Source organism: Rhipicephalus microplus, chromosome X (assembly GCF_043290135.1).
Source record: "Rhipicephalus microplus isolate Deutch F79 chromosome X, USDA_Rmic, whole genome shotgun sequence".
In the NCBI taxonomy this organism is placed as follows: domain Eukaryota; kingdom Metazoa; phylum Arthropoda; class Arachnida; order Ixodida; family Ixodidae; genus Rhipicephalus; species Rhipicephalus microplus.
In genome coordinates this window covers 25441927-25455500 of record NC_134710.1, presented here as the reverse complement: position 1 = coordinate 25455500, position 13574 = coordinate 25441927, and the positions used below count along the sequence as shown (strand labels likewise).

General features: G+C 40.2%; 1 protein-coding gene across 1 annotated transcript in view; it reads left to right on the top strand.

Annotated features, from left to right (window-relative positions):
- The first annotated feature begins 3378 nt into the window (after positions 1-3378).
- Positions 3379-13574, top strand: part of dsd (attractin-like protein dsd) — a 147706-nt gene continuing 137510 nt past the window's right edge. The window contains exons 1-2 of the mRNA XM_037426686.2: positions 3379-3668; positions 8252-8452. Coding sequence (XP_037282583.1) covers positions 3412-3668; positions 8252-8452 — 458 coding nt within the window. The 5' untranslated portion in view covers positions 3379-3411. The remainder of the gene's footprint in view (positions 3669-8251; positions 8453-13574) is intronic.

Genomic DNA, 13574 nt, shown 5'->3' with positions numbered 1-13574 from the left:
ATCACATTATCCAAACGGCCAGAAGAGATAAAAGTCGTATGTAGATAGATAGATAGATAGATAGATAGATAGATAGATAGATAGATAGATACGCTCAGACTCACTGAAGTTCACTAAGAAATGCTTCGCATTTAAAAGTGGCACGGAGTGGTGGCTTTTAAGTCGAAGTATCTTTTTCTTCTTCATTTTCTGGTTTTTTTTTTTACGATACCATCCTACCATCGCCTGACGTCCAAGTGACAGATAGCCTGCTCAAGCGACATTCGTATGTGAGCAGTCTTTGAAAACTATTTGACCTGACATTTGAGGGTACTAAAAACGTCGCGCTTGGCTGCACTCACGTGGTATTTTTGAGAATTTCGCGCACTTTAAACAAAGGCTGGAAAAAAATTAGGCAGCGAAGTTATTGTTGTGTTCTAGGTTTTCGCTTTCGGTTTCGGAATGACATGTGAGGATGCCAGGGGGCGCCGCTCTGGCATCCAGGATTTCAAGGAGACTGTAAATAAAATCAGTGTGTGTTGGGTAACCGTGGAGTGCGGTTGTTGTTCTTTCCTTCGGCGCTTCGCGCCAACCCGCGTGTTTGGGCTGGTCGGCGTCCCCGCCGGCCGCGTACGTCTCCGGCGGCCGTCTTCTTCTGCTTCGTCGGGACCAGCCAGCCCTCAACACAGCAGTTATCTTGCCGCAGATTGAAAGTTTTATCACCTCTTGTTAAGCGCTAGTGGTTTTGTATTGAATATTTTTCTCTAGAGTCACTATTTAAAAAGTTTATTAAACAATTTTCGCTAATTGTTCAGCTTGGTGGATCGAAAAAAGAATATTCTGACGTACTCTATATATCTCAGAACAATACTGAGCTAGTTGAACATGCGTAGCGCTGATGTATATTTTTTATTGGTTCTTTTAGCTGAAACACATTATAGATGACGTGAGAGCTGTAGCTAGCCAGAAATGTTCTTCAGGGGGTGGGGAAGGGGTCCAAACCATACTTTATTTATGCTCGTGCGTGTGTTTGGGAACTGAAAGTTTTGGGGGAAAACTTGACCCTTGCCGCCCCTGATCCTGTCTGACTGGCTGCGCCCGTGATCACTCACGAGGTACGAAGAGTGTATCTGCTGTTGCATAAAGTCCTTGCGGTTGCAGCGCATCCTCCTTCACGCCCGATCCTAGAACCAAAGCCCGCATTCACGAAAACGTTATATGATAATTGATGAAAATTTTTGATTGAGAATATTTCAGCCCATCATGATGTGGGACATATAGTCAGCTAAGCCGGCTAACTAATGGAAAAACGCCGTTACAAAAAAACCAACATACGAAACGAAATTTCTCACTACACACCTCTAGTGATGTTCCGTGCAGAGACTTTTTTTTTTTTCTCTCGAGAAATTCGCAGTCGCAATTTCGGACGAAAGGAATAACGGGAATCTTTCTGGTATTGCAGGAAACTTTAGGAATGTTGATATTTCCTTAGGATGACCAATACACAGCGGCCACAGCGTGCTTTTGGCTTCTGCAATCCGCGCTGGCAGCTGCAAAAGGGCCCTTAAGATTTGTTTCTTGTATTTATGCGGAGCGATTTCTCTCCACGTATCAATGTACCACAGCGGTGTAGCCAGGAGTTGACACATCGAGCCCGGGCCCTTCCCCTCAAAATTATGGCATACAAGGCGCAAAATCACACTTCACCGCATCTGCCTGCTTTGTCCCCCCCCCCCCTTAATTCTGATCAAAAAGGTGCCCCCCCCCCCCCCCCCCCCGGAAAAGAATTTATGTCCATCCTCTGATGTAGGCACATGAGTTACGCATGAAGGGGGCATTCTTCGGCGTTTGATATAGCATATCACTTTCATTCCACATTAAGTGACCAACGGTTGTCTGTCCTACACCCTTACGTGGCCCGCAAGGTTCACATTAGCGCTTATATAAAATGCCAACTTACTCATCCCGCTGTCTTCCGATGTGTGAAGCATTTTCTGTCTTTTCGCAAGCTTTTCGTGATTCTCTTCTAGTACTGACGAATTAATTAATAAATATACTGGCATTTGCTAAAAAATTATTGAGGACGTAGACATACAGGGCTACAATTGCTCTCCGGCGAAGGAACATTAAGAGTTCTAACTTAGCAACCAGCGATTAGAATCTATGCAGGATGTGGAGAAGAACACTGAAATCAGACAATCTACCTATGTACTTAAAGCTGTACTTAAACCTATGTACTTAAAGGTGTGCCCTCATTAATGAGGAGGAGGAGAAGTAGCGGCCAACCGAGCTGCCCATAATGGAAGATAACTTCCAACTGGCCCCGACTACCAAGACAAACCATCAGCTCAAGTTCAAGTGCAAGGTTGTTTATTATTATTGCATGTACAAAAAACGGGCTACATAATACATACAAAATCAGGAGGTCCCAAAGTACGAGACTGTCAGGCGGACCTCCCATAATTAGTGGCGTACATAAAAAGTTATCAGCAGCAAAAAGAGCGAACAAATAGGAAACGCAATCAAAACAGATCAATCTATACTAAAAAAGAAAAATATATTTACCATAGCAGCATTATATAAAGCATAAAATTACTGATACAAGGTTGTGAAGTGATGATGAGAATAAATTTGTTACAGATGAACAAAAGGTTCCTTTAACAATTTATGTTTTTCATGTTATGCTTAAAAGATTGCAGTGACCGAGATGATTTAGTATGAGGAGGTATGCGATTACAAAGATGAATACCATAAAATGTAGCTGTAAATCTGCCATAGTTCAATCTTATTTTGGGTAAAAGAAAGTTATTTTGCTTTGAAAACCTGGTATCATTGTTGTTGACAATGGCATGGTGAGGAATACTATCTAATGATATTTCACGATAAATAAGACGGTATGTGATGAGGGAAAATCTGTGATAAAACAACTCTTTAATCGGTTGAATGTGCAGCTGTTGATAGATGGGTATATAATTAGAATGGGAACGCAATGGGCTATAAGTCATTAATTTTATCGCCTGGTTATGAAGGCGCTGAAGCGGTTAGAGAAATAATGGCTTATGTGTTACGCCATGATGATAGGCAGTATGAAAAATGGCTGTTAATATAAGCATTATAAAGCCACATAAGAATATGAGATTGAAAGAATGGACGTGTTTTAATGATAATGTGGATACCAAAACAAACCTTTGCCGTTGCACTTTTTAAAAATGGCGCCACCTCGAAACTTTTATTTATTTGTATCAAGCAGCCGTCAACGCATACATTTAATTCTGTATAACTTTTATTTACTTGTTGTTGAAAATTTGCACTGCCAATATTGAAATAAAAATTTTTGAGTGCCCAAAACTACGCCTGCTGATGCAGATGACAGCGGCGACCCTGGCGGTGCTTTCTTACGTCCGCCCAAATATCCGAGGACATGGCACTCCGATGATGGAATTTGTTATCTGCTTTTGTATGGTTAGAAAGAAGTCTAGAAGAAAACGGCTACATCTTTTCGATCCACGATGCTGGCTAATGATACTCTTCGTGCTCTTACTGTGCGCATGGCAGCTTTCCGACGCCCAAAGGACGTTATGCGGTGATACCGAGTGCTGGCACGGGAACTGCACGGCGGGGGACGGACGTTGTTTATGTTACCCTGGCTGGCAGGGCCCTGGCTGTCAACGGTGTGGTGGTCGAGTGAGGTAAAATGGCATTTATACTCGCTCATCCGCACAATGCCGCTGTCAGACGGCGAAGGAAGCCGTCGGTAGCTGGGCGAAGCGTCGTCCGTGCGCCATGCCTTCGCGGTGGTCGATGCCCTCTTTTCTGTATTCTCGCCGTATCCCAAGCATTTCTTTTCATGCCTGCTCGCGTGGCGTTGTCATAATCTGTGTAAGTTTCGGGGGAAGTAAGTGTTAATTAAGAAATGCATTGTTAGGCGAAAGCGGGGTGTAGATCTCCAGGGATGCAGCTAGAGCTCAACCTAGTACATTCAATCACGTTTGATGGGTGTTCTGGCAGTGCACAGTTTCGGCCGTGGCGTACTGGTTGTACTCCCAAATCTGCGATCTGCACTGAGTGGCTCACGTGCAGATCGGAGCTTTGCGTGAGCAGGCAGCCCCGATGCTGCAGTGGAGCCGAGTAACAGGTGGCGGTAGGATGTTGCGAGTGATGCTAATGGATCAGCGCGTGTGATCGTCCGCCGTGCGAAGAGCTAACTTCTTAATGCTAAGTGTTGCATGAAAGCTTGACCTTTGGAGCAGTAAAGCTGTAGAAAAAGTACGTTTATCGGCTGTAGCTGGGCCGGATGCGGTTCTTGCTTCTGTTGTCGTAGGCCTGAAGCGATCGGGGCGACCCGATACACGAGGCGCTGTTTTCATTTTCTAATCATATCAGTAGGCTGTACACGTTCAATGCTTCGCTTAATATGTGTTTGCCATTTAAAATTACTTTAAGCGGGTTTTGTTTCATTTCTAGGCTAAAAGAGATGAAGGCATCATTATCAACCGCAGGAATATAAACCAGATGTAGCTCCACTCGTTCGCTAAATGGTCCAATGTATTTTTAAGCTATGTGGTATCTGTTATAGTTCTGTAATGCTTTTATACCTATTCTATTCGTTGTTATTCCCGTATTTTAGGATAACATGTGTGATTTTTTGTGGTTATACATGATGCAACTTTATAAATTGTTCTTTTATGCAAAAAATAAAACGTCATTTATTTTTTTGGAAGAAAGCTTTAGAACATTTGCACTTTTGACCTTGGATAATTTCTGAATTTGGGAAAAATAGGCACCACATTTAATTCTCAAAACTGTATGTGACCACTTGGGTCTTTCCTAATCTTCTTGCTGAGAAATAACATTTGCATAAGAAAGCAGTTCCTTTAACTTGCAAAATGAATTTCAGCAATGTATTATAAACCTCTGTAATCATGATATGATGCATATTTGATTGTTTTACCTTTCATGAATAGTAAACGATGCAGAACGTTGCAGGTATAGTTGCTTTGCAACTGTGCTGTGGCAGAAGCATCTCTAGAAGCAATGTGCATTCATTGTTGAAAGGGATGTCTACTCCAATTCAGTGAGCAAATGCTATGCCAGTGTGGTGCTAGTGTGTTCGTGTTGTGCTTACGTGCTGTGAACATCATTTTATGCTTATTACCACTGCTTTGCCAGTTCTGGTCATGTGCACAACATAATCATGAAGCAAGAAGCAGTGTGCAATTTATTGATTCATATTCAGGATGTCTTTATTGAATTAATCAATCTAGATGTGCTGATATTTTAGGTTTGTTGAGTCAGTTTGATGAAGTTTGATGTACATATTCTTCATGTCAAGTAGTGCAGTCACTTCGTTTACATCATGCCCACATTCGATTTCTAAGTAATTCTCATGTATTTAGTCGTCTTCCTCCTTGAATTATTCAATTCTTTTTATTTACCAGACAAAACAGGAAGGTCGCCAAGGCTAAAAGCCCTGATAACGGCTTGACAAAGGCCGTAATGACCATTACACACACACGGCAGTAGTGCAAAAGTGATTACAAGTACATAACATGCAAGTAAAATATAAAACATGAATAACTCATACTAATTCAAAAACGGTTTGTCAACTGATTATTTTACAACACAATGTTCAAGAAAAAGGGTTTAGAAAAAGCAAAAGTACACCGTGCGCTGACCACTATATACATTGACACTTACAAACTTAAAAAGAAACACATATGCATTCATTTACATAAACACACATACATTCATATTGCTAATACAATGCAAGATAACAAGATGTAACATGATACAATTTATTTACCTTAGACTAAACTATGAAAAATATTATATAGACTGTGAAAATAAGTTGTTGTGCATGTTCCAATGAAGCCAAAGAGCAGGAATGCTCCCTGGAATTAGTTGTTTCGAGTGCCTGGGATTCTCATTTTGATTTTCAGAGGCATATATATCGGATAATAGAAGTAACAACAGTTATGGCACGGAAAAGACAAAATGTGTGTTTGCACTGTGGCAGATTATTTTGCAAACAATATAGTGTGCCATGGGAGAGTGGAGACTATGCGTATAGAGTTTTCTAAAATTAATTAGAGGGTACTCTGGCTCTGCGATCGTTCAGCGACCATGGGAATGATGGGTAGTACACACATTTGCCTAGTCTTCGTACTTGCGGGTGGCGAATCGTGCTGGCGGCTTCGTCTGTGGCTGTTTCAGTTTTGTTTTGGAATAAAGGTTCAACCCTTTTGAGCTTTGTGACACGATTTGAAAAGGTAAGTCTAAAAGAATAATATGGTGAAGCGGAACCGCTGAACGTTTGCTAATATTTGTTTAGTAAGAAAACAGCTCCAAGCCACACCACAACAAATGTGTCTACTACCCATCATTCCCATGCTCGCTGAAGCGCCGTGGGTTGCAGCTCCCATAGACACTAGCACCAGAGTTCCCTCTAGTGTATATTAGGAAACTCTATGACTATGTTAAGCAAGTAGAAGTGTAAGAATTAATATGCCTAAATTCGTTACTTCCTTTTTACACCTTGGCAAAAACAACCAGTGATATCCATTAAAGCTCGGCAGGTTCTGTAGGATCACCTTGATGATGGGTAGTAGAAGGGTTCACTAGAAAGCTATCTTGTTCCCTTGTCACTGCTCACAGAAGGTAACTAATTTTGGTGCCTCAATCTCATTATTCATGTCATTCTTGGGATGCCACACAGATAAACTTGATGCCATCTGCCTCAAACATTTACTGTGTAATGCTTTGTCCAAAGCTTATTTTGACTGCAAAAGTGCAGACTCTTGAACACCTTCACTTGTGCAGTGCAATATAATGGACTCATTAAAGTAGTGTGTATCTTGTGAAAAATAATTTATGCACAACTCTCAACTGTAACATTCATTCGTTCAATACAGATGTGCTTGGTGTACATCTTTAGGTTGGCATTGCAATGGCTTTGACATTCGAGGTGCTGTCTCTTATTTTCTACAGATTTGGCATGCAATGACCAAAGTTGATATGGTTAGTTGCAAAATTTTAATGAAAAGCAGTAAACTCAAACTAACATCCTTACTTTTTAACATTTTGCAACTCCTTAAGACAAAGAAACTTGCGAATGCATGCATGTTTTTATTGTCCTAAAATATCTCACTTCCAGTAAGGCTGTATATACATTATGGGGTAAAATGCTATTAAGTATTTAGATATGGGGTAGCTCTGTGAAAAGTAGAAAATTATGAAGAAAATTTGGATGTTAATGACCAAATGCATTGTTTTTGTACATGTGACTCAAGTATGACGATGTTGGAGGGTAGCAGGGTACAAATATAAAACTACACAAACCTTTTCGAGAAAGAGGAAGCAGTGACCAGATATGAAATGCTGGTATGAATTTTTTTTTAAAGCTTGATCAAGTTTATAGCAGGAACGCACATAAGTTTGCTCTTCACATTCGATAAACAGAGCTCTGTTCTTTTGTTTTTTGAGGCAGTCATTGTATCTATTCGGTGGTGTAAGAATTTGTGCGAATTATTGGAACCTGTTTAGATACGAAGACAGCACGAAATAAAAAAAAAAAAACGCTTTGTATGTTGGCATGCACTGAAAGAAAACTTGACGTCAGGTGATGTTGAAGTAGCTGTTAGTGTGGCAGAACATAACTTTGTTTTGAAGCACCTTAATGAAGCATGTGGCGTCTGTAAGTCAGTGTTACTCCTGCTTTAGTATCGTTGCTATCAAGTGCAGCATATCATAATAAACAGTCTGTCTGTTTTGAATAAATGAGGATTAATAGTTACATTGAAAAGGAACATGTGATGTTAGAATTACAGATTCTGATTGATCGATATAGGACGTTAAACCCCACATATCAATAAATCAGAATTACAGATTGTCTTCTGGACGGATGCTCAAGAATTTTACTTTCCGGGGCTTTTTTTTGTCTCTATGTTGTTATTCAATGGAATATATTTTGGGCAATATTTATGAAGCGGTGTTTGCCTTGTGTGAAGCAGATGCACCAATTGTGGGAGACTTGCAACAGAAACACTGAAATTGTTATGTGTGACAGTTGGTGGGGGTAGGGGGGGGGGGGGGGGGGCTTCATTTTGTAGTAGGCAGAAGTGCAGATTCCTGTAACAGAAGAACAGTGTTGAACAGTGCGCTCACCATGTCCTGCTGTTGCAGGAGCCATAAATTTGCCTCATTCGTGCTCTCCAGTGATGTCTTGAATGTAGGAACTTCATAACAATAATACCATTCTTCCTTTCTCTTTCAGATTGACAGAGCCAAATGGTGTAATAACCAATGGGATAGGAAACTACAGCAAGGATATGAAGTGTACATGGCTTATTGAAAGCGGCATTCGTAATGCCACTATTAGGTTTGAGTTTACGCATTTTGAGACTGAGTGTGGCTGGGACCATCTATATGTGTATGACGGCGACTCCATGTTTGCTCCCATGGTGGCAGCATACAGGCAAGAAGCATTCACTTGTTTCATTTTAAGAGGTGGTGCATTTTCTGTACGAAGTGTTGCATTTATTTTCCTTGCGCCAATTGCTAGTCATTAAAGCTCTATTTACAGTCACCCTTGCTTATTTGTAAGAAAGTACACGAAAAAGAAGCTCTGTGAATTATGTCATATTCACTTCGTTAGTTTATTTACCTTTGGGGATGTGTGTTTTAATGCAGTACTATTAAAGGCTGTATGTAAATGTACTGTAATCTGTATGTGGGAAGATTACTAATTGCAGTGTTTGTGTATGGACACAGACTGCCAGTGCGAATTGTTTACACAATGTCTGCCTGCAGTTCAGTGGTCATTTCTGATGCGTTGCTTTTTCAGTGTCTTATTTTTTTGATCTATTTTAATTATTTTTTACATAGAATTCATGAAACAATGAAGTGAAAGGTTGTCTACTTGATTCCTCAATTATTGTAGGCCATGCATGACTCACTAATGTGTAAACAATTTAATTTAGTTGGAAACCAAGCTTTGTTGCAGTATCTTAAAATATTGTTTTGTAAGCATAGCCAGTTACTTGGTTAAGGCAGTATTTATTGCTGTGACAACATACACTGATCGAAATTCATTTTCTGCCCGCACTATATGTATTTGATGCTCTCTGAAGCCAAGCCATAGTTGTCACTGAAGCTTTATCCAGCAACAATAGCCTAAAATTGCTACTTGAATCGTTAACAGTGAACATCTTTTAAATGATCATCAGTGTGCAACAGGTGGAGTATTTAAAGTGCACACACTCACTGGCAGTCACTGGGTTTGCTTCACACAGGGAGCTGCACTCGGCGCAGTTTTACTGTGTTGCAGTGTAATGTTACCTGTGGCTAGATTTGCCTGGAACTTTTGGTAGCTTGTGGTGGTGGTTGTCTTTATGGGTATCACAAGGTGGGCATCATGAGATATATGAGGATAGACCGTGGCTATGTTGTTCTGCTTCCGGTTCGTTGAAACAAGCAGTTGGCCCTCTGAAGTCCATCTGTAATCACAAAGCCACCACATTTATGTGAACTTTTGTATTTGTTATTTATGTGTTTCTATATCGATCAGATTTAACTGGTAATCTGGATTAATTATCTGCATATTTGGGTATAGTTATAATAAGAAGGTGTTGAAATTTTTTTTACCTGCTCATTCTTTTTGGTCAAAATGAATGACATCCCAACAAGAAACATTTTTTTAATGAAACGTCCCCAAAATGTGAAACGTGTGGGAAGACCAAACAGGCACACAGAGCATGGCACTATGTGTGCCTGTTTGTCATTTGTATTGTTTTGCACTTTCTGCATCTCAAATATTTTTCATTACGTAGCACCTACTTAGATTTTATAAACTGGAAAGGTCTTTCAAATTTCTTCCACTTGCTGCAGTATTGCATTGGCTGATGAATCTGCACTGTGAGCATCATTCAGAATATTATCCAATTGCATCATGTTTAACACAATGTTAAAATTGTGTTTAAGGAACTGCATAGTGTGTAAATATAACTTTATATAGATATTCTATACTTTGATTTACTTAAACTTATATTAAGTAGCTTTTGTTAATTCATTATATACTTAGGTCTGTAAGTACAAGTACTTTAGCATAAAACGAAAAAAGTAACACTATACTCTGTCTCGATGAAGATAAGTCAACTCATCAAAATGTTGGCTTTAGTGACACTCCCTGTTCAGGAATTTTTCTTTTTTTCACCTTCCCCTGAACCTTGTCTGAGCAGCACAGACATTCACTGTTAGTAGTTTGGCGGCCATACAGAATCAGTCATTTTGTCCTACATTTTCAGTTTTTTTTAAATATTTTATGAGGGCTGAAGGAGTCTATATCATGCACACTTTAATATTTGTTCCCAGGTTGTGCTTTCTGCCTACTTAAGAAAACATATAGCCCCATGTGAATGCAGTTATAATATTTGAGGAGAAATTATTGTAAGAGTTAAATTCGCTAAGAGTAACTGCCAGAAGCACTCTTGCCCATTGTCTGCCATTGGCTTGTTATTACAAAATAGTTTCAAGGGTTGGTTCACTGCACAACATACCTAATTTTCGGCACCCATGGTTGCTAGAATTGTCACTTCAAAAAGCTTCCTTCACTACCTTGAAAAGAATTGCTGTAAAACCCTGCACAGCTTCTGTACCAATTATCTCAATGCAGGGCTGGAAGGTGATGCTTGTTGTCCTGAAATGTCTTGCTTTCTTAATGCTATGAATATCACAACTCTCTTTACAAGAATGTCTTTTAGTATAGAGAAGTTTCGAAATGTTTATGCTTGTTCATAGGTGTAGTTTCGTGGTCTCAGTCAGGTATGCTTTAAATGTGTTTAATTTGCTAAATGAAATTGTTTTATTATACTGCTTTGTGGTTGCTGTAAGCAATCATTAGTTACAAGATTCAATATGCAGTTAATAAGCACAGCAGCAAAAGTTCAGTGTTACTGGAGTGGTGGATATTTGTTGCTTAGTTGCAAAATGTAGGAATTTAAGTGCTTGAAAGAATGTAAAAAAAAATGATAGGGTTCCTTTTTTTTTGCCATGGCTGATTGACAGCATGTCTCAAGGCGATTTACTGCATGCTATACAAGGGGTGTTCACAAAGAAACTGAACTTTTGAAGTTGCTGGCCAACTGGTAGAGGGAGCATACTCTAGCCAATGAGCACACTTAATGACAGGCTTGGACTACTGCAATTTGCCACATTTTGCTCTGACTGTTAATTGGCAAGATACAGCCACAGAAGTGAGCAAGTGCGCATTTGGCTCATTGGATCAGTACTGAAGTGGCAATGACAAAGCATTAACAACATGTGTACGTGTGAAATTATACCATACACTTGGCAAAGCTTTGCATAACAGATGAAGAGATGCGGGTCTATGATGTTGAAAGAAAGGTGGGGTCACTGCACTATGAGCGTAGCATGTAGTCATGTTTTACATGATAAACATATCATGGTTATCATGTTTGGATGTGTCGCTCACCTTCATTATCCGTTGACGTCACGTAACACCAAATTTGCTATATGTGAAGCTAGTGAAAGGGCCACGAGCGCACTATGATCGTAGCATGTAGTCATGTTTTACATGACAGGCATGTCATGATTATCATGTTTAGACGCATCATTTACCTTGGTCGTGCATTGGCATCATATAATACCAAATTTGATATATGTGAAGCTAGCGAAATGACCACGAGTGCACCATGACGTGGCGTGTAGTCATGACTTACATGACCTGTATGTCATGACTTTCATGTTACGGCCTGTCACTTATGTTTGCTATGCAGTCATACCATACCAGTTTTGCAATATGTCATGTGAACAAAACCACAGCAAGAGCAGCAAGACCGTGACATGTAAATTATGGTATTCAAGACATACAGACCATGATTTACATGTTATGACTAGTCACGTGTGCTCGTCATGTCATGTAAACCAATTTTAGTATATATCCCATTGTCGAAACGGCCAGGAGGGCTATAAATCTATGTTGGCTAGATAGATATAGTACATATACGGCCAAAGCCGCTGAAGTTCACTAAAAAATACTTTGCATTTCATAGGTTTTTTTCATGCATGGATTTAAAATTGAGGAAACAATTTGCACTTCTGTGGAAGGGCCAGATGTCATCAAAATTTCAGAAAAAAAGTGCGGCTCTTGCACGTGTGTATATGGCAAATAAAAAATCTGTGGAAGAATGGGATTTGAACTCTAGTCCTCTGTGTGGCAGCCCAGTATTATATCACATGGCCATTTTGGCACTTGGAAAAGCTTTGGGAACACCCCATGAAGGCTTCATGTCAAGGAAGGAATCGTGTTAACATATGTATTAGAGCATTTTAGAAAAGTGAAATAACAACTTGGCCTCACACAGTTTGAATTTCATGTTGAGTAGGTCATTGAGTGCTTTCAAACCATTACAAAAGGCTCAGCCATAATTCTTCGCCATCAGCGACAGCATCAGCAAAGCGTACTTATAATTCGCAGTATTCATAGACTGCCGCGCCGCCTAGCGGAATTCACTAGCGTCCCCTCATGAATGATCAGCAGGCAGACGCTCCCAATGCTGCCTTGTTCGGCGGTGCTAGCTCCAGTGTTAACGTGTTAGCAAGAAACCAACACAAACCACTTTGTATGTTTCGTGCATCAATGAATATACCGGATCGTTCGTGACACAATAAATCTGATTCATTCTTGCCATACGCGAAGTTTTCATAAAAATACGTGGCAACTCGCGCTTTCGATTATAGCCCGCAGAGTACGCATATCAGCTTCGCGAGATTTTCTGCAGCTACTTTGGATAGGTAAATGTTAAAGTCTGACCATTTCATTTAAAACTTGCCTTGCTTTACGTGCATATAGCATTCACAGTGGTTTTGTAGTGCATGAATCCTATAAAATTCATTGTACGCTGAAAGTAGCGTAGGCTCGCGATTTGCGCTTCCAAACTTTGGTCTATGCTGCACCGCTCATTTTTTACGTTCATTGATAGATGACAGCACACACTCAGCGATTCCTTTTTTGCCGGGTATTGGAGCGAAATGATCTCTGCACCCCTTAGATAAGCATGGCGAGTGACGTCGCTTGAGTGCTGTGCGTGGTGAATGACCCGTTGTTGGTGCTATCGAAGTCGTTTGGGGGAGAGAATTCCTCAGATTACTGTTAGCAATGATGTTCAAAGAAACCGTCTTTGATGTCGAGGATTTTTCACTGGACGTTGATTCTTGTCAACGCACTGAGAATGACAGCGACGATGAACAATCAGCTGGGTTAATGTTTTTTCACGCTCGTAAGTCACTTTGATTGTATTTATTGTATAATATCGTTCAGCGAGCTTAAAATAAAAGAATACTTTTTCTTGTGCATTGAATGTATCCCAATTACAGTAGATATTACAAAGCGCAGCATGCCGCCAACACGCTCGACCAGGAAACGAAATGGTTAGAGCCATGAAATATGCAGTTACGGCTACAGTCCGTGGTAACTTCTCCTGAACTTAACTGGTGCTGTTTGAACGACGTTGTTGTTTGACGAATTTTCACAATGTTGACGTTGTGTAAAGTGTATGTGTGTATTCGTTTCGATATCC